This window comes from Empidonax traillii, unplaced genomic scaffold (assembly GCF_003031625.1).
Source record: "Empidonax traillii isolate 1590-97213 ecotype Southwest subspecies unplaced genomic scaffold, ASM303162v1 scaffold22:size5013007, whole genome shotgun sequence".
Lineage (NCBI taxonomy): Eukaryota > Metazoa > Chordata > Aves > Passeriformes > Tyrannidae > Empidonax > Empidonax traillii.
Window position 1 is genome coordinate 739387 of NW_020955215.1, and position 24475 is coordinate 763861.

General features: G+C 39.2%; 1 protein-coding gene across 2 annotated transcripts in view; it reads right to left on the reverse strand.

Annotated features, from left to right (window-relative positions):
- Nucleotides 1–24475, reverse strand: part of CPEB4 (cytoplasmic polyadenylation element binding protein 4) — a 42046-nt gene that overhangs the window by 8785 nt on the left and 8786 nt on the right. Inside the window, exons 2-5 of one of the 2 annotated variants that reach the window (XM_027901217.1) lie at nt 20812–20893; nt 4797–4820; nt 2749–2922; nt 388–477 (exon numbers count right to left, since the gene is read on the reverse strand). In XM_027901217.1, coding sequence (XP_027757018.1) covers nt 388–477; nt 2749–2922; nt 4797–4820; nt 20812–20893 — 370 coding nt within the window. The remainder of the gene's footprint in view (nt 1–387; nt 478–2748; nt 2923–4796; nt 4821–20811; nt 20894–24475) is intronic. The other variant, XM_027901226.1, reaches the window with a different exon arrangement.

Consider the following 24475-nt stretch of genomic DNA (forward strand, 5'->3'; position numbering starts at 1 on the left):
AGGGACGAGCTTTAAGGTGCTCTCAAAACATTTACAGCCCCCTGGTTGATGATATAAGAAACAAAATCTTTCCCAGCTTCTGTGGAAGCCATTTAGTCCCTTTAAATAACTATTTAGGGTTAGGTTAAAAATTAAGAACAACAGGGGGAGAAAAAGGAAAATGGAATAAAGCAAAAACAGGAAGCTAAGGAAGAATTCTTTTAGTGAATAACAATTGCAAAGCCACACTCCAAACTTCACCAGTTTATAACAATCCCAAGGGCTGGTTGTTTAGATTTTTTTCCCCTAAACATTGTGTCATTGTAAAAACAGTCTTGTCTAAAAGGGAGTCTTATAAAGAAAAATTATTCTAAAATGCTCATATGATGTTGGTTTTTAGTTATTTACCTTTAGGAGGAAAATAAGATTTGCTCTCTGCCTTGTGTGGCCAGTCTACAATCAAAGGTCCAAAGCGACGAAAACTAGCAGTGATCTCATCTGTAATAGGAGAGAGGAAAAGGCATGAATTTAAATCAAAATAAACTGAATTGAAGACATCTGAAGAACACTGATTTCAGGTAGCTTCATCCTATAAACAAACATTCTGTGACCCTCAAGGTTCAGCTGCTCAAAGGAATGATCAGTAGCTGATGAGGAATCTTTATGACAAGAGAACACTCGTTATGAAACATGACAAACCAAAGATCAAGCTTTGCTTTCTACTTTTAATTACAAATAAAAGTTCATAACCCACTAATTCACAGGAATGGAGTCCCTGCATCTATACAGTTATAACAATCCAGCTTCAACTATTCTCCCACAGAGCTTAGAGGCAATTTGTTGACTTGCTAGCAAACAGTCAGCTCTGCCAATGTAATTGTGGAGGACTGGAAAAAAATGAAGGGACTACCCCAAGACCCAGCCATGTTTGTTCCCATCACATGCCAGTGCTACATGTGCACACACCATCTCAGCTTGGCCTCAAACTAAAGTGGAGTGAACTTGAAGGACAGTTACAGGTGAAATGGCAAGAACATGTTACTGGATCAAGGGGTAGTTCATGTATCCATTTCAATTCTGCCCTTGACCTCAAATTCCTGGTAGAAATTTGCATAAGCTAGTTCCACACAAGCCTTCTTTTGGGATTTTGTTCTTGAAATTGAGTAATTATTCCCTTTTCCTTCTCTGCAAACGCAGCTGAACCGTCACCAGTTAAAGTTCTCTGCTCAGCCCTACTCTGCTTCTGGTGTTCCAGGGCTTCCTGTACCAGCACAGTGGGGGTCTCTGATAAACAATTTAGTGGATTTTCATCATCATATTCAGTTAAAAAGCTGAAAAAGTGTTGCCAATTATGTCTTTTTCAGTTTGGTTACACGATTTGATGACATTGCTAATGAAATAGCGACTGACAAGCTTCTCTGTGCCCTTCAGATCCTCAGGAACACCTCCAGCAATGGTTGTGTGTCAGGGTTACACACTGATCGAGACAGAAACCAAGAAGAACAATACTTGCACTACATATCTATTCTTAAAATAAATCTCAGTTCAGACCAGCACTTAACTCAAATTTAATGTTAAAGCACATACATGAAATGCTTTCCAGAAACAGGATCAGAAAAAACTAAAAAATTCAACTGTGGTGTAGATTTTAAACTGGATACTCCTTATTCTAATTCACACTTGTGCAGTTAAAAGGACAAGCCCTGACAGAAGCAACTCAGAAATTCAAGCCACTGTCCTCATACAGGAAGATCCTGTTCTTCAATATTTGGGGTCCAGAGACCAAAATATTGACATGCTCCTCTGCTTTTAAACCCACAAAGGTGACAAAGTTAAGAAACAAACAAAACCTAAACAACAATAACAAAGAAAGAGAGACAAGGTTGTTTTTCCTCTTGCAAACAGCTTATTACATTTGACCTTTTAAGAATAAAGTAGCTCTAATGTTTGAAATTCAGGTTGCCATGTCACAGCAGTGCACACTGTCATGCATTATGAGCTCTCTGACACAATTAAACAATTCTGTGATTTAAAAAAAGAGCAGCTTCTCAGATTTATTGCTGCATTTCTTTTAATCCCTGTCCTGGCACACTCATACACACAGAACACATTGCTCTGGTGAAACAAAGCTTTACAACATGTGTGCATGACTTCTTTTCTTTTCTTTTCTTTTTTTTTAATAACAATCGCAATGTTCTGCCACTGTGTCTGTCTGATGGACCCACCACAAATTCCTGGTGCCTCACGGGATGCCCCTGCACAGATTCATTCCTGTCTGGGTTCTCACCATGCACATGTTTGAAGCTACCACACGACAGAAGCACTGCTGGGAACAACCAACAGCTACACATGAACAACCAAACACAGAACTGGGACTTACTATCCCACTCAAATTTTACAGAACTCCAAGCAATGCTTTTCCTACTACTGACTTCTGGGGCCTGTAAAATGATTGTAATGGAGTTATGAGTTTCAACAGGTGATATTTGCTTGTTTACTTTTGCACTTTTATACTTTTGATATTGCTGAAGTCAGGTAAATGGGTGGTAATGTGATTTTCTTCTTCAATGGCAGAAACACGGAACAATCTAACCTACCCTGAATTATCTCACATTTGGCTCGGACCGCAAGTGGTAGAGGCAAAGATCCATTTCCGTACCAAAGAGCTTGGAAAACAATCATTCCTGAGCTAACAGACAAAAGGTTTCACACCCCAGTTTTGCCATTAAGGCAGAAGCAGCTTTTCTGGGTGAGATTTTCTGGGTGTACCTTCATCAATATCCGGTGGCAGTCCCCCGACAAAGACTTTACGGGAGTATCGCTCCACGCGCTCTCCATTCTGGTGGGAGAAGCAGTGAGGTGATCCCAAACCACTGTGCAGAGTCTGATCCCCACGCCCATCATCCAAGAAGCCATCTTCCATTGGAAACAGTGAAGACTGACCTGAAGAGGGGGTTACAAAAAAAAACAAAACAGGAGAAAAACCACATACTAACAGAACAAAGCACACACTGTTTAAATAATTGGGAAAAATGCACCAGTTGCTGCATCAGCAGAACTGTGAGCAACCCGCCCTCCAAACGAGCAGTTATGCTCTCAATTTCGTATGACCCTGTTGGTTTTCAGTATCATTCAGCAGCTCAAATGCATTATTTCCTACCTCCTTCATAACTGCACTGCTACAGAGTTGAAAAAAACCTGGTATTTCTAAAAGATGCTCAAGTTGACCATTTTTCTGCATTTCATGTTTCCAATTAGATTTCTTTTAACAAGTGTAAAAAGAGAAGAGAACATAAGCCAATCCAGCCATATATCACATTTTCCAGTGAACTGCTTCTTACAGTGAGTCGATAAAATTTCATGGTGCAGATGGGAAAACAAGAATTCTACCAGCTAAATACATCACACATTTAAATTAACTGATATCAAAGCACATCATAAACCACCCACTTGTAAATAACAAAAATAAGCTGATGAAAACAGGAAGAACCAGTGTCATTTACTGCAAAGACTGAAAACTGCCCCCCCTTCCAAGTTTCCTTTGATGTTATGACAGAGTTCTGTTAATGGAATCATTCTAAGAGAAAACATTGTAAGCTTCCCCTCATAGTCCAGCACCCCTCTATGATAATCCTTTATCACAGATTTCCTAATAATATTAATTACTTTCAAATAATAACCTTTTGTTATAAATGCAACTGTTTAGCATCATAAATAGAGCACCTGCTGTTCTCTTCCATGAATTCCCTCTTTAGTTACAGTACTCAAGAGCTACACGACAAGCTGAGTAGACTTCCACTCATTTAAGGAGCATTTTAGGAATAAAGATATATATAGGGAAAGTAAACAATGAGGTGTGCTACAAGTTTTAGGATACATTTCCTTTTGCCTATGATGGGATATACTATAGCTGTTTTTTCAGGATTCACCACAATCTATCACAGAAATGTATTGGTGAGGTTAATTTATCCTGCTCTTGCTTCCTTCCTTTGAAATAAATTGATTTTAAAAAAAGAAAACATCTTGAAAACAGAAAATTTGACCAATATTCCAGACGTTTCCCGTGCAAAATATCAGACAGCTAACAAGGTGAAGGAAAAAAAATGTAATAAAATCCACTGTCCATAGAATTTACATGAATAAAAAATGGAAGGCTTGATCAGGTTGCTTTATTTGCAATTTCAATAATATGTTATACACCTTTAATTAAAATAAACGTCAAGTATAATCAGGCCTATTTCTGTAGCTGGGCAAACCTGCTTCCTACTCTGAGAAAAATACTGTAATATTGACTTAACCATTACTTTTCCCTAATGAACTGCTGCACATGTCATTTGTTTCATGTCTCAAGACCCCAGTCCTGCAGGTATTGCTGGGAGGGAGTAACTTCCCAAACCTAACCAGCCTTTGCAGGTTCCTCAGCTGCTGTTGGGTAACTCAAAACCCACTTGGCAGGATCTGGTTATTGAACCCAGCAGGCCAGGACATACATTCACTACAGACTATGTTCCATCAGCACCCAAAATAAACTTCTCCAGCATTGGCATTCATAACAGACACACAAACACAGCAACACAGCCCCCCCAGGGTAACAAATCATACAGGTGATGTCCACTGTGAGGACTGTGACCATTCCAGCCTCAAGTACTCCCTAATTCAGTTAAAATGGTGATTTATGGCATGCAGACTGCGTAAACTTATGTGAAACTGCTCCTTTATCATCTCAAATTTTGGACTTTGCCCTCTAGTAACAACTTAATGTTATTTCTCCCATGAGACATTGTCAACATTAGAAAATTAAATAGGAATATTGTTACCTCGCCTTCTCCCATATGTCCTTGCTGCATGTTAAATGAGAAAGAAAACAGCCTTTCAATCATTGTTATAAGGACCAAAAGACCTCGTTTTATCGCCTTTATACTGACTCAGTGATTCTCAAGCCTTTTCATATCCAGGTCATTTAAAATGGTGTTCACAAGCTGACCTCCCCCACCCCCCCATGGCTTCCTCACACCATCTCTGTTACTTACTGATAAAACACATTGACAGGAGACTGACAAAGTGGATATGGATAATGAAAGAGACTTTTGGAAAACAATTTTAGTCCTCAATTTGCACATTTATTTTTATTTATTTCTTTATTTTAATCTATGTCTGGGTGTATGCCTATAAGGAAATGGATCTTTTCTCGTGCTCCAAGTTCTCTGCCTTGCCAAGGTTCCAGAATACTCTAACACTGATCTTCATCTGAGCTGGAGGAAAAGCCCTGATAGAAAGAAAGGGAAAGACTATTGGGTTACTTTCTGTTTCGAAATTAGGTTGCTGTAAAAGCTCTGCACAACCCACAAAATCCTTGGTTAAATTATTACTGGCAAAAAACCAGCTGAAATACTGACAAGTCAAGGACAAAATGTCTGGGCCACTAAAATTGCCTTCCAGACCCTCTGCAGTCTGTGTACAACAGTACAGATTATCTCATACTAACTCAGTACACTTTGCTGCAACAATTCAAGTTACCCACCAGCTCCTACTTTTCATGTTTCAGAACAAATCATTCTACCACTGAAAACCACAACATTTTCTGTGCTGGCTTCCAGGCCCTATTGTCAGAGCATGGCCAAACTTTCTAATCAAACTTGCACATTCTTTCTCTCTTAATCTCATTAAAATCTGTTTCTGAAAGCAGGCCAACTGTTTTCAAAACTTGGATTCTCCTGGCAAGTACTATGAGAAACTCTGAGCACATCATGTGTTTTATTTTGCTCCCCCATTCGAAATTGGGGCCGACAATTTAAGCATTTAAATATTTGTAAACCACAACAATACAGGAGTCGTTTCCTCTTTCAAAATAAAAACTGTATCAGTCCAAATTACTTCATGATTATTTAACATCTGTCATATCATTTCACTCCTCTGATCTTTTGCAGGTAGAGGCACTCACAACACCAAGAACACAAAACGATGAAGCCCCGGTTCTTGGACTGGAGCATATTCTTGAGGTACAGGTTTTATGGGAGAATCTTAAAGGCTGAGGGCCTTTACAAGTAAAATTTTTCCATGGTAATTCTGAATTATACAAATCCAGGATGCTGATATAGTCCTCAAAGCTGAAACTTAAGGATTTTGCACAGAAGGCAATCACAATCTTACTGCGTCCCTGACAAAACTCGGCAGCCTTTGCTGAGCACTTTCAAAACCAGCTCTGCCTATAAAGCCATAAAAATCCTGCTTGTGGTTTCTAAATTACTAACAAAAGCACACAGCCTCCTTCAGTTGGTCCACCCACTCCTGGCAGCAAAGCGTGGAGCACAGACCCGATTCCCAGTTTGGATCTGTGACCACAGTTCAGGTCAGAGGACTCCTCACACCTTCATCACCAGTGGCACTCAAGGCTAGAGGATCTTTCTCCTTTACCAGAACCAAAAACAACAACAAAAAAGGTTCAGCCACCAGCTAGGACATATTTCCAGTGCCAAATACTACTGAAGAGGTTTTGAGAACCAAATACTAAGATTTTTTTCTTCTTCTACCTAATGTGCTTCTTATTTTCTGCATTTGCTTCATCTAACCCACAGAATACCAACATCTGACATTTCAAAACATTTCTCAGGAGCCACAGTTTATAAACTACCCCAGTACAGCACAGATACAAACTTTCTCTGCTCACTGAATGCAGAGTTCATCACACGCCATTAATTTCACACAATGTGAAACTTTGTGAAATACAAACAGCATTGAAGTGAAGGAATGTTCTTTTGGCAAGCCAGGAAGGCAGCTGAGTTACCCTTTCTGTCCCTGGCTTTCATAATTTCATATTAAGAGAAATCTTTGCTACAGGAATACCCAGCTCAGCTGCCACCCAAATGAAGCCTTAAACTGCTCCCAATCAGGGAAAAAAATTTAATTCTGGATACCACAACACTTGCCCATCCCCTAAATGAGACAACTACAAAATTGCTTTGGATTCCTCAGATCTGTTTTTCCCTTTCCTATTTCTTCAGTGTTTCACATAATTGCATAAAGGGTCTAGGACAGATTTACTTATCTCACAAGATGTTTCAGCAACAATTATGTTACACAACCTAAAAAGCACAAAGTGTTTGTGTAACCAATTAATCTGCTCATTAACAACCAATGCAGAGATGGTTTTCCAATAAAATCAGTCTGAAATCTAAAATGCTATTAGCAGCTGCTTAAATTACTTTGTCCCCTCAGCCCTCCCTGCAGCACTCCTTTCTGTGTCAGAAATAAAGCCATGCAGAAAGTCAAGGACCTTTCGCAAAAATCTGCTGCTTTTACTGTCTTTTGTTTTAAGGAACATCATGAATAAGAAATCCGCTCAAATTTTTGTGTCTTCTCCTCATTTGAGCCCATTTCCCTCTCTCCCTTCTTTTTAACAGCTGGGCTCTTTTCTGTTTCACTTAGGACTGAAATTTTACAGAAACAGAAGTATCAAAGTTCCACAGGATTATTTCTGAAAGTGAGCTAGATATCTATTGAATCTATTGGAGAAAACATTTCCACTTGCCTTCTATAACTTTTAAGTTATAGAAAAATAACTGAAATACATTCTGGTTTAGCCATTACAACACCAAAGCCTTATTTGTACTTTTTTTTTTACACTGAACTATATTTTGCAATTATAGCAAGATTTACAATGCTGTGCACAAGGCCATTAAAATATGAACTATAATATTTTACTACCTTTTTCCCCACTACTCCCTGAGGGCAGGTAGGGTTGACTGTAACTCAGGAGAGAGATTTTATCGGCAATGTTTCACAATGCCTTTCAGATGTCATGCACGGATCACGTGTTTCTACCACAGGTAAGAGCACATTTCCCAAGAGGTTCTATAAGGTCACCTCCAGCCCTATTTCACGTCTCCTTAACCAAACTAAGAGCAGAAAAAGAGGAATTCTAAAGAACATCTATTTTTAACATACCTTTGGTTAAATTATCTCTATATGAGACCCAAACAGGTATTTTGCAGAGAGGTATATATACTGTCTTAAATTAGAACATAAAAATCTTATCTACCTATAAATTATACACAAAAGTATTTCTATTTAATAGAGCCTTACAACTTAAGTCTTAGATGACATTTGCAACATGAAAGCAGATGACTGACTGTAGTGACAGGACAAGGGGGAACGGCCTCAAACTGAGAGAGAGTAGGCTTAGAATGAATTTTGGGAAGAAATTCTTCCCTGTGAGGGTGGTGAGGCCCTGGCACAGGTTGCCCAGAGAAGCTGTGGATGCCCCATCCCTGGAAGTGTTCAAGGCCAGGCTGGACAGGGCTTGGAGCAGCCTGGGCTAGTGGAAGGTGTCCCTGCCCATTGCAGGAGTATGGAATGAGATGATTAAAGTCCCTTCCAACCCAAAGCATTGTGGGATTCAATGGCAAGTAAAAAAGGTATTCTTTTGTCTGCATTCCTTGATTTTAGTTCTAAAACAGTATGGACAAAAGGATTAGGCTCCAGTTCTATGACTGTTAACATGAGCCATGAGCCTGTGTGCAAAAACACTGCCCAGTTCAAGCCCTTAATCTCATTCCAGTCAAATTCTCCCAAGCACATGATATGTTGACTATGGAACAACAGCCAGTGCATGGTAGAGAGTGGCACCAACCCAGGATTCCTGATCCAGCATAAATTCCATCAATACAGAAGAAATTGAACAAATTTTTTAACAAATCTACACTGACAGTGAACTTATTCCATGTCAGACCTTTGCATCCTACACTCACAGCCATCTTTGACACTGTCAAGTGAGATTCCTGCTTTAAAAACCGTTTTCCAAAGTAAGCCACTAAAAGGGAATATAAGAGATTCCTTTTTTTTTTTTTGTAGATTTCAAACACTACCAAACTTCAAAGAATGAAAAACATTCCAATAGTACTTTCTTAATCTCAAAACAACCTCAAGAAAATTAGGCAAATCTATATATACATCTGAAGAATGTGTATTTGTCACACTTTAGCAATGGCAAAGCCAGCAATAATCCAGCAAAGTAGCCTAAATCAGGTTGCAGAGTAAAATCAAGGATTAGCATCTTTAGAAATACTGATTCTGCAAAATTAAGCAGCAGAGATGCCAAAAACTGTATTTTCCCTTCTAATATATTTTTAAAGAAATACAATGTAAAAAGAAATTTTTTAAAGCATGTTATAAGACATTTAGCTCTAGCTTATGTCCAAAATGTCCAAACAAATGCTGAAAAACAAGACCACTACTGTAGATGCAAATATTTTGCTTTATTTCAAGTAAAGCCAGATGCCTGAAGACAAGTATTTACCATTCCTTCTGTCGAGAACAATAACAAAATGAAGTTTGTGTTATTCCATAGCATTCAAGTACAGGTCTGACTAGAATCTTTAATTTTAAATTCCAGGTCACTGTCACAAAACAACTGACAGACAAAAAGCAAACAGGTTTCTTTTCTTCAAAAACCCTGAAGAGAGTCTACCTACACAATCCTTTGGTAAGTAACACTGTTTTACCTGTGATTATGTTGATTTAATTGGGTTCACATGGTAAAAAGGCAGAACCTGAGTGAACGGCACAGAGCAGATTCTCAGCATAATAACTGCTAACAGTGAGTGTTGACAACTTCATACATCAAATAACTGGGGGATGGAGGAGGAGAGAAGCTGAGAACCACTCAAAGTGAAAACTAAAGTTCCCAAGCCTTGTGCAATGAGCTTTAAATTCTTGGAGCTTTAATCTGCCTAAAGCAAAACTGCCTCACTGAAGAGATGGTGCAGTTATAGTCAGAAAAGAATCATCTTTGGGGAAAAAAAACCACACTAAAGGCTCTCATTCTTTACAGGCTGCCCAGGGAGGGTGTGGAGTCCACCCCTCTGGATTAATTTCAAACCCACCTGGACTCATTCCTGTGTCACCTGCTCCTGGTGACACTTCCTGGGTAGGGTATTGGACTGGATGATCTCCAACCCTAACAATTCCAGTGGGATGCCCTGATTCCCATGCACTGCCCATCCCAGCTGCAGTGGCAGGCAGGGACAAGAAGGCACAACCTGCTTCCAACTCAGCCACTCCAGCCCAGCAAAGCTGCAAATCCACCTTTGTCAGGAGCTCAAGTGAACCCCCAGATTGGGCAACTGAGACAAAAAGTCCTAGACATGATTCCAGCACGTAATTACAGAACCACAGAATCACTGAGGTTGGAAAAGACCTTAAAGATCATCAAGTCCAACCTGTGACCAATCACCACCTTGCCAACCAGACCAGAGCACTGAGTGCCACGTCCAGTCATTCCTTGAGCACCTCCAGGGAGGGGACTCCACAATTCAAGCCTAAGTCTGAAGGGGAAATGGGGAAAAAAAAAAAAAAAGAGGTTAACTATGAAATTCAGACTGTGTGAGGGCTTTTAAACCCACCACCACTATTGCTTTGCTGCTGATGTTCTTAGGTCTGTCAGACTAACACAGGGCCACGTGGGCTGAACCTCAAGACATGATTTTCCTACATTTCAACAACCACTTAACTACTCCTGAAAGGTGACAAACCAAATTCAGGCTCCTTCATCTCAAAAATACAAAAGCTTCAAAGCCAGCTTTGAAGTTTTCTTTGCTATCAAACAGCAGAATACATAGAAATCCTCTCCTAAACCAACCTGCTATAAATCCTAAACAATTCCAAAACACAGCTACAGCTTTGTTTACAGGGTATTAGTATTTTTTCCCTAATTCCAATTACGTTACAGTGGGACACTGCAAATCAATTTAAGTGAAACCCTTAAATATCATATGTATTTGAACACTCTCCTCTCCAGGAATCCCCACAGGGTCTGAGATAAGAAACCAAAAGCAGAAGAGCAAATCATGTAGCACAGCCCTCAGCTGGAGACTGGATGTTCATTGGAATTATACTGTATTTCAGGAAAGCAGGCACCCTACTGCTGGTGGCATTGAGCTTTATTTTATATTCATGTCTGACTGCTGGAGAATAGACAAGAAGTTATGAAAACATCCAATCTTTGCCTCAATGCACCTTCCAGTTTAGGATATGGAATCACAGGTAGCACTTATCTTTTGAACACCTGAAGTGTTACTATATTCACTTTTAAATTAAAAATGAAAGGCAGAATTTGCAACTGGGAGAAGGAAAAACATTACACAAATCAGCTGCTCAGCCACAAAACTACTTCAAAGGTGGTAACTTCAGTGAATTCCAAAACACATATTAATGATGGACTTTCTGACAGAAGGAAAGGGAAGAATGGAATGACATATGCTAAAAAATGTATTTTTAAAGTGACCGAAACAATTTATCACACCTATTATAGAATTTATTGAACTCACGAAAACATATGGAAAAGGTGCAAAAACTTCCCAAATCTCCCATTCACAGTCATGGTTCATATCACTGTGTTCCTGAACTCTTCATACGTAGCATTTCACTCCAAGAGCTGCTGGTATCTGCCTGCACCATCCCACCAGATTCCTACACCAGGAATTCTGCCTGTGCTTTACTGAATCACCTGCATGTGACTTGCAAGAGCTGGAATTACACCACAAGATTTAAACCTGGGGTTCCTTAAGTACAATAATAGGTTCAACGCAATTTGTTTTTGTCTGTGGAAGGAATGATCACAAGACAGCCTGGAATGCAACATGAGGGCTTTGTTCCTTTTTTAACCATCCTCTTACTTCACTCCCAAAAAATAAGGGAACAGGAACACAAGCAAGTCAACATCAACCTATGAGGAAAGGCTGAAAGAACTGGGATTGTTCAATCTGGAGACGAGAAGGTTTTGGGGTGTCCTAATTGTGGCCTTCCAGTACCTGAAGGGAATTTACAGGAAAGATGCAGAGAGACTATTTAGAAGGGCCTGGAGTGACAGGACAAGGAGGAATGACTTCAAACTGAAGTGTGGGTGGTGACGCCCTGACAACAAATGCCCAGAGAAGCTGTGGCTGCCCCATACCTGGAAGTGTCCAAGGCCAGGTTAGACGGGGCTTGGAGCAAACTGGGTTGGTGGAAGGTGTCCCTGACCATGGCAGGGAGCTGGAACTGGATGATCTTTAAAGTCCTTTCCAACCCAAACCCTTCTGGGATTCTATGATCAAGCACTCTCCAGTCTCTGCAGCACATTTCCCCATTTTTCATTTTTACAGTAAATAGTATATGTAAGACACTAATTTTTCCAGTTACATATATACATACATACAAAAAAATGTACTATACACCTCCCCACACCCAACCCAAATGGGAAGACAAACAGAAAACCATACTTTAAAAGAATCACTTCATTTCCTCTGCCTCAATTCAAGAAAATGGTGCACAGGACCAGGCACCAACAGTATTTATGTAACTATCCCCACATTCCATACACAAAATTTATCCTTTTCTCATACCCTCCCAATCTGACTGCTGAGCTGGGATTCTTGCTAATGGAGTTTCTTTTTAAGTAAAGCTGAAATACCACTCCCTGCACTTCACTTGACATGCATATCAAGAGACAGCCCATCACTACCCCACTCACCTGAAAGCCCAACTATCAACATTATGGAACAGGTGGAAAAAACCTGGCATCACAGCTGACCAATCTGCATTCCAACCCACAATGCATGAAACCAAGCATGGATAAATCTACTGTAGGATGTACTTTCAAATTTGCCTTAGCAATAGTTCTTATCATTCTATCTAATGCTGAATTCAGATAAGTAGGTCCTGAATACACAAGTTCTATATGCCTCACAATTCCTTCTAAAAATATCTAAAATCGATGCACAAATAAAATTTCAGGGTGCTGCATAGTCACTTCTGGGTATGTGCAGTAACTGCTCGCTACTAAAGAAGTGTTTCTGTTATAACTTTCTTGGGAGCAAGTTTTTCCCCTTTACACTCACACCTCAGCACTCACCTCCTCATTTTTCCACAAAACTCAGCACCATTCTCATTATACCCATTTCTTCTTTACCTTCAGTTTTAAGAAAAGCACATCAGGCTTTTCCTTTTGCTTCTTTCATGCCATTTACAGCCTCATAAACATGACAGTAGAGAGCATGCAAAATGGGGCTAACAAAAGACTCAAATGATTCAACATCAAGGCAAAAAGTGAACAAAGTGAGCAAAAAGAAAAAAGACAGGTAGTTTGAGCAGTTTGGGAAGGGAGGCAGGCGAGGTCTGTGTCTTCTAAAACAAAGAACAGACACTACTCATGAAATACAGCTCCAAATTAAAGGCTGCTTTGAAGACGATCCAGAATGGTCAAGGATTATCAAAGCAAGAATTCAGAAAAGACAGAAAACCCCCAAAATCCACTCGGTGGACAGTGATATTAAACAAGGCAGAAGATTAAACACACTTCTTAAAAAAAAAAAAAAAAAAAAAAAAAAAAAAAAAAAAAAAAAAAAAAAAAAAAAAAAAAAAAAAAAAAAAAAAAAAAAAAAAAAAAAAAAAAAAAAAAAAAAAAAAAAAAAAAAAAAAAAAAAAAAGGATGGAATTAATTTCACAAAGACACAAATATAAGAAAGAAAGAAAGAAAGAAAACCTTAGAAAAGTTTTAATCAGATTAGCAAGGCTGCTGTCATGGCATTCAGAACGATTTTGTTGGCTGTACCACTCCTGAAGATCAAATCACTGAGTTAGACATGAAAATATTCAGCAGTATTTCAATGTTTCGCTGTGCTTTAAAGATCCCTAAATGCCTCATCATTTACAGCACATACATTCCTGGGAAATACCTTGTCTTAGGAGTACAAAAGGCATTGAATTTTCCACACAGCCTCTGGTGATGGGACAGCACGCCAGGTCTACTCCAATGAAGTTCACAGGAATCCTTACACTGATTCCCAAACTGGATCAAGATCAGAAAACCCTGGGATATTTGTACTGCTCTGTGGTGGCAGGGAAAGGAATTTCCTGGCCTCCAAGGGTGGTTGCATTAATACTCTGTAGTTTATTGCTCAGTGGTTCAGTTTTGGACAGAGCAAAGATCAAGGTATTGCTCTTCCATTAATACCCCACCTCAAAATCCCGCAGTGGTGAAGTAAAAACATCGAGTTGTTTGATTGTTATTTGATATCTGCATTATCAAGACCAACATTTCTATAATAATCAGCATTTCTCACAAGTGTTATCAGAAAGTTTAAACTACTTAGGTAGCCCCAGAGTAGATAACCAACAGTATCTGATTTCTTACCTTGTTTTCTTCCAGTACTATATTTAACATTATATATATTTAACATAAGTCAAACCCCAGTTCTGAATGCAGTTCCAAAGGTACATAAATGTCAGCATTTTGAAAAATTCCCCTAACTATGAGCAGCACCATAACCTACAAACTACTTCCCACACACTTAGAAGTAAGAATATCAGTAAATCCTGGGGAATTAATTTAACATCAACAGCAATTCACCTCTTCCAACTGGTGTTTTCCGCCACAGAAACCAAATACTAAACTGCTACATTTCAGTACATAACTTAGCTTGTGCTATTATTTCCTAAATTACTCCAGATGATTGAAAACATATTTTAATATACCTTAAATGTCACTTTCCTATCCTGGGATTTTTTTTTAATTTGCATTGTAATATGGGAATTTGCAAGAAATAGTAAAACCCAACAACAAAAACTTAACTACTGCTTTATTTTTCAATATGCACCCCTGTGCATGGATACAAAGCATTTAAATTATTTATTGGCAATTATTGGGAATGCACAATGTTTTCTGAAATAGTGTAAATGGGTCTTGGCTTTTTCCTGTCTGTAACAGAAAATTAAGGTGAAAAAGTCAAGGAATAAACATGGCATTCAGTGCTCTGGTCTAGTTGACAAAGTAGTGATCAATCCAAGATTGGACTCAAGGATCTTGGAGGTCTTTAACAATCTAAAGGTCTGTAATATTCTATTAAAAAATACTCAAAAGTATTAACCTAAATTACACTCTACCTTTGCCTCAGGGTAACCTGTATCTCAGTCCACATGTTTTCCAAAGAACCAGCAAATTCTTGTTTCATTTACATCCACTTAACATTCCAGACTGCTATAAATTTTAAGACTTTTTTTTTAATTGACCCCATTTTCCTATGGCATACAGCACCACAAACCCAGCCTATCACTGGATAACTTAGCTGTCAGTCTACTTCTAAGGTTTTCACTGCCAAAAAATACCTTTTGTACCGCCAAAACACCCTGTGTAGCTCCACATTCCTTCTCTGGCTACACACAAAACCCACACGCTGCCAGTGGTAGGTGGTAGGTAAAGAATGAAAAGCCTGAGTTATGGAAGGTGGGGGAGTGCCTGGGGCTTTAACACAGCCTTGGGAATCACAGAATCATGGAATGGTTGGGGTTGGGAGGGACCTCTGCAGATCATCCAGTCCAACCCCCCCACCAAGGCAGGGTCACCCAGAGAAGGTGACACAGGAACGTGTCCAGAGAGGGATAACGACTTCCCTGTGCAGCTGTTCCAGTGCTCTGCCACCCTCCAGGAAAAAAATGTTCTTCCTTATTTGAGGCGGAGCTTCTTGTGTTTATGGCTGTTGCTCCTTGTCCTTGAAAGAGTCTGGGACCATCCCCTTGATTCCCTCCTCGCAGATACTTGTATGCACTGATGAGATCCCTCCTCAAGTCTCCTCCAGACCAACCAGGCCCAGCTCCTGCTGTCTCTCCTCATCACAGAGATGCTCCAGACCCCTCATTCTCTTTGTGGCCTCCGCTGGACCCTCTCCACTAATGGCAAAGTCTCTCCACTGCAGTTTAACAGCAGTATCACCCAAACAGAGAGGAGCACACCTGCTCCCAGTGACCCTTCCGTCCCAGCTCAGGGATGGCACGCTCCAAATGAACTCACTGGACCTGGTGGTGGTTCCCTCTCCCCACTCCCACCTGCAACATAAATCCTGTCAGCTCCACTGGCCCCAAAACCAGCTGAGGTCCCTGAGCACCTCAGGTGAGCCAGGAATTGCAGAGGGACCGGTTGGAAAACGTGTGTCCTGGCAGGAGGAGATGGTGTGTGAGTGTGAATTTTCCAGATTCAGCACCTCTTCCCACATGCCCATTTAAATGAGAAAGCTGGGAGTTTATGAGGTAATAGCTAATGAGTATAAAATCATACATTATGTATGGCTTGTGTCCATTACTTCTATGTCAGGGTAAATTCAACCTATGAATCTGATCTCAGTGTTTATTAATAGAAGATTTTAGTTTCTTCCTGTTGCCCAAGTGATTTTTGTTTTCTTACAAGACTGTTGGCTGTTTCTAAACAAAAGCTCTGATAAACCCCAAATACTGGAAGGGCAGGGATAACTCAACAAACACTTCAATTGCCACAAGAAGAACAGGGGGGGGGGGAGGAGGGGGACGGGACATACTAATGATTAAAAAATTAAAATATTGAGTATTGCCCCAAAATTTTTACTATTAGCTAAGTTTGGAAAAAAGTGTGTCATTGCTTGTTAATATTCTAAAATATAGAACACTAGATGTTATAATACATCTACTGTAATCCATCTGAAAACGATGGATGTCAATAGGAACGGGAGCTGCTGATTTTAAATAAAACTCACACCGACTGTGTTTCCCCCATCCCGGCTCCCTCAGCATGGGTTGCAGTTTAGAGCTGTTAGACCCAGTTCAGCAATATTTTCAGATAGTAGAACAATTGGTTTTCCTCTTAATTAACATGCACTCAAGTCTGCAAATCCCATTAGCCTTTCCTGGCATAGGAGGTAAAATTCAGGAAGATCCCGAGCAGGAAACATTCACACAGTAATTCATGACAGCTTCCAAAGACAATTAGGGCAAACCTGAACTGTCTGCAGCCTGGTGCAGAAGAAGGGAAAGCTTTTGTGCACTTTATTTGAGGTTGGATACATTAAAAAGTTGCAAATTAATAACCCTTAGATAAGACTAACCTTCTTGGTCAGAACAACCACTGATGCTGCTCCCCAAAGTCTGAGGTATGACCACCACAGCAGCCTGTGAAAAACCTCAAAATCTATTCTATTACATTTTAAAATAGGTCAGATTTTGTCCTGTGCAAGGACCACTTCCCTAAAGAAAATGTTATTTGGCCCTTGGCAAAAATTGGGACTGATTTTCATCAGATTCTCATTAATTTTCTGGATAATATAGAAAACCAAATGGCCTGTTCTACTCAAATAATATGAACATGCTGCATTAATCCATATGGCTAGAGAAGAAACAACTAGTTTGGATTCTTAAACAACATTCAGAAAATGCTCTCAAAACTATGAGGATTCCTTTCATCCAAGAACACTTTATAAGGTTTACATACTTTCTTCAGTTTTGACATAGTTTTTCAGATCAATATTAAGGGGCTGATGAATGCTTTAAAAATACATCTCAGATTGTACACTTGCTTGGAGAAATCCTGAATGGATCTCATCATTCCGGCTTTTCAGCGCTAAAATTTAGAGCTGGAACAAAAGCTAAAAAAAAAAAATTAAAAATGCTGTTTGACCCTCTCTCTGTGTCTGTGTGTAGAACTCCGACCTTGTTCTACTTGTAAAAGCTTCCCTTTTGTGCACAAGTATGTTTAGTTTTTAAGACTCTGTCACACTCTCAGCACTCACGCAGACACTGAGCTGTTCACACCCACATTTTTACAGGAGTGCTTTGCAGTGCTAGAAGCAGATGGACTGGCCTGCTGCTTTAATCCATTCCACCTTGCATCATTTCCAGGCAATAACCTTATATTCTGAACTGAAATATAGGATATTTCAGTCATAAAGCAGCCTGCGGTCATAAAGTATTTAAAGACATTTCAGTGTCACTTAACAAGGAAATATTTAGTCAATCTACTACTATTACAGTAATGCTCAAATTGCCATCTGGAAGACCCAGATTCAAAAATCAGTCTCTGGATTCCAGGCTCGGCTCACGAAGGCCGAGCACATTGTAAAGAAGGTGCAATTAGTCTCCGGGGAAAGGCTTCTGCAGGCTGACGTTGGCTGTGCAGCACTCAGCACACTCGCTCGAGTGGATAAAAATAACATATTGAAATGGCAGCTGCTCAGCAAAGGAAGAGGATTTGAGCAGGGATAAAAATATACCTTAAAAGAGGGGGGAAAAAAATGGTAAAATGCCTATCCAAAGCATTAAAAGGTAATAGTGAATGTATTGAATCACTGATACTTAAGATTCACCTTTTAACCTTACACAGGAAGTGCTATTTATTTCATAAAACAAGACAACCTAAGAACATAATTATTACTGTCCTAAACAAATCCAAGGCTAGCACAGCTTAATCACTTCAGCCATGAGGAACACACCGTGAATGGATTTTTTTACATTTTGAAGAATTCCTATTTATGTTTTTATTTCAGAACCCAAAGCCTGCTACTCTGAACATATCAGTGAAAGACAGAAATTATTCCCAAAAGCCAGCGAGTTCCAAACTGTGACTGATCTCTGATCTATGATCATATCCATACTCTAACTTGTTTTGAAGCTACATTTTAACACAGTACCTCTTTCTCTGGAAGTCCATTACAATATGAAGGCGTGCTGTTAGTGCTGCACACTAAACTCATCTCGAGCCAGTATTAAAGCCTCTCACAGACTCACAAGATAGCAGTGAGACCTATTAGATCATCTAAATTATTTCCATGCCATTCTGAGATTGCTCTCTCCAGTATGTTTTATTAGTGTCTTGCCCAGGCTATTTTTAAAGTCTCAAACCCAGAAGCTTTTCCTTTCTGAGAGTATCCAACTTTAGTTCAAAGCACTGCATGCACTGATTAACCCATTTAAAATGCAAACTGAAAAACTTCTTATGGCTCTGCTTATTTAAATGCAGGTGTTTGAAATGGCAAGCAAGATTTAGCTGACAACCATCATTTGTCCTATTTTAAGATTTCTAGATCCAGGGTTTAAATAAAGATGGGACAAGGAAAGTGAAAACAGGAGAGACAGGATGTGTGTTAAGACACAATCACACAGCCACTGATACAGATGGAAAATAAACACAAAAGGCTTGTGATCACGAGCCCCACTGCAGGCTTGATGTGGAATGTTTTGTACCAGCAAGTCACGATTTTTTTCCAGCTGTATCAGTTGGTTTAACTAAAGGTATTTCCTCTCCTTACAAACCCCACCCTACTTAGGGATGATCTCTGCAGCATTACCACGGCCCGGCGGATGCTGCTTTGAATAAAGACCCATTCCTAAATATATTACAGGAACTAAGTCACTGTGTGCTGTGCCAGAGTCAAATTCACATTTCACTATAAGCAAACTTCATGTTCTTGCCAAGGAGTCTCTTGGAAAATGAGGCTTCACAACAAAGTATTTCATGTAGGGTCACTTGAATTTCTCATCTCAGTTTTGAGGCTTTTTTTCTATATAGTTATATAACTATTAACCTTGAAACAGAATAATTTACAAGAAACCTAATAAATAATTCCCAGAACAGGACCCAGTTTATATCATTGTGTTTCAATCAGTCTGAGATAACATATACAGAACTTTGGCCAAGCCACAGATGACTCTGCAGAGGGGATTAACAACCAAGCTAAAGCAGGAATTAACGAGTATCAGAACTATTTGTATTCTTTGCTGACATACTTATTCCATCATTCTCAAAACATGTTAAGCACTCAAAAAAAAAAAATTCCAATGCAAAGAATCCTTTCAAAGCATTTAAACAAAAAATTATACTACTTACAGAACTCCCTTTGCTTAGTTCCTGAATATAAATACACATGGAGCTGACTTTGTTAAATTCAAATTTAAAGGGAAATTTTATTTGTTCTATGGCCACATCACCTTGGGCTAGATTTCAGCAGCTGTAACCTGGTTTGGGATGGCCTGCCAGTTGAATAGAAGGTCTTGGAGAAAATCCCAAGTGCTGCTGTCAAGGAAGGACACCTGATTCTTGGTTCTCTGTACAATGCTGGAGGCACAGGATGCTGCCAGACAGCATATAAACCAAATGAAACCTATTGATACATGTCACTTATAAAATCCTGGTCCCCACATAAGGAGGGAATGTATTTTGGGGTTAAAATTCATTTGGCATTACTTTTACCTCCAGCAGGCTCCCCTTGTCATTTCAATAGGAAAGAGTATTCTGTGGTGTTTGTCATCACCCTGAGTGGCCGCCCAGCACTGGGGATGGGAAACTCAAGCTGTGTTTCCAGACCACAGCAAAGGCAACAAACACAAGTTACTGCCAGTTTATCAGAGGTTGGTCTTCTGAGCAAGACTCAGTATTAAAACAAGTCAGATTTCATTACCACCACAAGCCTTGATAGCAAAAGAAATCTACTTGCAGAAACCACAAGTGCAGGTTTGTTTTTTTAGTGGTCTCATGACTGGTAACAAAACTGAATCTTAGATAAGAAGTGTGTGTGAGAGTTTGACCTCTCTACTCATACAAGGAACCACTGAACTGAAATGGATTACTCATTCTACAAAACAAGAAACTAGAGTTCTGAGTTGTAGACCATAAGCAGTTTCTGTTCAGACAAAATTATAGGCAGACAATACTTTGAATACTTTGTAAGTTGAGGTATTTCCGAAGCAAGATTACCTTCGCCAGAAAAACAAAAGGAAAAAAATGAGAAATTCCAATTGCAGTTCAGCTCCATCTCCCTTTTCCTTTCCCAATGATACCAAAAAATCTGCAATTTAAGGCAGCACAGAACTGAAAAAAAAAAATGTTCCTGTTTTGCAACAGCTTCATCTACAGACAACTGAAAGAGGGTGCCCAGCCCAGCTGACCACGCGTCAGGTGCACAACGTGACTTTTTCCTAATCAAAACCGAAATTTCTTATTCTAAGTAACCACCTCTTCCCAATTATTTACTGCAGGAAATAGCCTCTTTCTAAATTTACCTTTCAGTGAATCATTTTCAGCCCTCATTATGTCAATTAGCGAGTTCTCCAGTGAATGCATGTCGAAAGTCCTCGTGCGATCCTGCAAGCAAATACAAACAGAGCCGGTTTAGGCAACACACAGTGTTAAACAAGACCATCTGAAACATAAAAACTGCAGTTTTCTTCTACATTACTACAGCAAAAAACATACACCAAAGGCAGCCTGATACAGGAATATCAAAAATGAGAACATTCTTAAATAAGAATCTGATCTACAGTTATTGTAACCAATTCAATATTAAATTGGCATTCCTTTCTACACAGCATAACTTTGTTAAAAGTAATTTCACAGTTAAGAAGTAAAGGTCATATCCTGGGAGACAGAACTGCAAAGACAAATCATAAAATAGGTATTTCAGTCCAAATTTAGGAAATTTTAAATTCCAGAAACATGTAGAATTTACCTAAAGAACTCTCTCATCACCTGAAATGACTGAACTGTGTACAGTCAGTTCAAATTCTACATAATTCTAAGGTATTCCACACACGCAGGAGTGTTCCAAATAGTCTCATTTACCGGATGACAACTTTGCTCTGATTTTTAATTCCGTGAATTCACAAGTTTGGCATTCCAGGCATTTCTAAAATTAAAGGAGGACTTAACAGATGGGAAGGACAATGTGTCCTGTACTTTACTGTTTCGTTACCTCCAGCCACCTGAACTGTATTACCACGTATTTCTGCTTCCTATTAACCCACATTTAACATGTGGGTCACACTTTCTCAACCAAACAACAAATTCTACATCATACAAATCTGATGTTACAGCAACATAAAATATCCTGGCACTGCCTTATTTTAATTGGCAAATTCAGAATAACTGAAATTTCACATAAACCCTGAAATCTTTACAGTACCATTTAAAGTCACAAAGGGAGGCAAAAAGTCACTGTAGTTCCCAAAATTAGTCACATATCCATGTTATCTGTGTATTTAGACATTTGGATTTGGATAAAATTTTATACAATTATTTTAATCCACCTTTAATTTAGTTTTTCTCTGTCAAGAAGCACTCTAACAACAGTTCTAAAGATTTTATTTCATTCCTGTTCTAAGAAAGCCCCTCTGAACTGAGATCAAACATTAGGAAGTATCTGTTCTAACAAGAAAGCAAAATGTGAGTAGTTCAAGACAGGCCTTTTTTGCTTTAAACTGCTTCTCCACAACTATTGTTACTACAGCTCCAAATATGTTTTTTTGTCCCTATCACTGGTTGTGAAGTTGAAATTTCTCCAAAGCACACAGATCCAGCCTGGAACATTTTTCAAAAGCAGTGGTGAAGTAAAAAAGGCTGTTGTGTATCAGGTTATAATGGCCTTTACTCTAGTGCTGAAGTAGCAGTGATTGCATGTTGCAAGGGGGTTCTTGATATCAAACAGATCAGATTCAAAATGATCAGTCATTCTGGACTTTAAATAGCTCATACTATTTGAAGAGCAGTGATACACCAGCTCCTAGAGTCCTGATCCATTTCCAAGTTGTAAGTTACACTCTGACCACTAAAAAAATACCATTTTTCAATTAAATTTCCTGGTATTTTTCCTCTCTTCAGAACAGTTTATTACTGAGACAGAACAGGCAATGTATTTCAACCCGGATGTGCTGCATTTCAAATAGCAGAGTTTGGAACCAGTTGCTTTATTAGTCTAGCAAATATCAAATTTACTATAAAAAGCACAGCACTGCCCTGTCTCTCCTCAGTATTTATTTCTGTGGTCACTTCTGTTACGAGATAATTGAGGCAACTTAGAGAAACTATCACGAGCATTTAAATTCTACAAGTCAGTGTTTTACACATTTCTTCCTTTATAAGCAGCACTTAGTTTTGATTTCTACTAGTTCATAACTTACTTCAAACTCTACTTACATTATAATCTTTTAGTGGGATCGAGTACAACTCCTGGGGTCTTGGATCCATTAGGATCCAACAGCTGGGAAACTCAGGGATGGGCACTAGAAGACAATATCTGCATTTCCAGCAGTCCTCACAGCAGCACAACAGAAAATAGTCTAGAACACGGGTTGGAGAAAACCTGACGTCCCTCAGTAGCTTCTCCTTCCTGCGTGAACAGCTTCCAAATTCTTAATTCACCAAGTGCAGAATCCCAGTATTTCCATGTCTTTGTGGAATGGTGGCACTTAACATTTCAGTTGTCTGAGAGAGACGAAGGGAGTAACCCAGGCCAAGTAATTTCCAGTTTATTGTGCCGTGTATGTGCTGGAGCACGAGAGCCAAAGTGAGTCCCTTCTCCCTAAAACATCTGGGTTGGGTTGGGTTGAGCTGTAGCAACAAAGGCTTTGCTGCAATGGTAAGTTTTCAACACTGAGAATGGAGAATTTAAATATTTGAAGGGGAAAAATGGAATTGAATTGGTTAGCTAATGGGGGTATCCCATTCTCCAAGAGAAGCTTTTTGTGGTGAGTTTATAGTTTTCCCTTTCTCAGGGATGCAGCAAGCAGTCACTTTTTCAGTGTAACGTCCATAATCTGCAAATCATAGTGCAAGCACTTTAAAACGTGACCCTGTGCACTGATACAAAAGATGAACTGGTCATTCCTACCTGCAGCTATTGGCAATCCCATAAAAAGAAGTGTTTCCAGTCACTTGTCACAGCACTGGAGATTTCCAGAGGCTGGAGCACCCTCAAAATGCTGCCATGTTACTGTCTCTTGCCTATTTTTCCAACTTTCCATTTCTAATCATCATTGTCAATTCATGGTGCTGAATGGTCCCTGGGAAGATCAGGCTTAGTCCTGGCTTGTTGGAGTTTGCTCCTCTGTGTCTTTGCTTAACAATTAGAAGAGAGCAAACCTTGTTAAACACAACAATTGAATTTTGACATATTCCTGAAATTATTGCAGCAATTCCCCTCTCTGGAAATGCAGAGGAATTTAGGAATTAGGTGTGTCAGTAACCCTGTGTAAATCTATCCAATGAAAAGATGTCAGTCCTAAATAAAGACCAGCCAAAACACCAAGCTCAGCTGGGTCAGAGGTTTGCACAGTGCTTATTAAAAAAACAACAAACCAAACCAAACAAAACCAAACATTAATTTAGTTGATTACTTGCCCTCATATTGAAAGTCACCATTGGTAGTTTTTAGAATTTTTATACAAATTCAAGTCCTTTTATAGCAAAAATGTTTTGAAAACAGTAGCCCAGATTTTGTCAGTCTTAACTTCCAAGACAGCCAGTGCATTTTACCAGAAAGACATCTGAAATCTGTCCATGTATTATATACCTAAAGTAAAACTAAAGGCTGGTGAAGGCTGATGGTAGTGGCCATCTCACTGAAGAAATACCTAACTCTACATTTCACTCCATAACATCAAAAATAGCTGTAACAGTCAAGATGCTGATCATGAACTGGTACCTATACGTGATACATTTTATTTATGAGTTATAAAGCACATAAACCACACTGTGCTCGGGAAAAAAACTGATGTTTTCTTTAAAAGACTTCATGTAGAGAGAATTAATAACAACATGGTGGTGGGATTAATGAATCAATTCACAAAGTTACAGTGCTTTCCATGGAGCTGAACTGCTCACTGGATACTTATTTATTTTGAAAATAAATAGGGGTAATGGCTACCCTGGTCTAAAGCAGAGTGTGCAAAC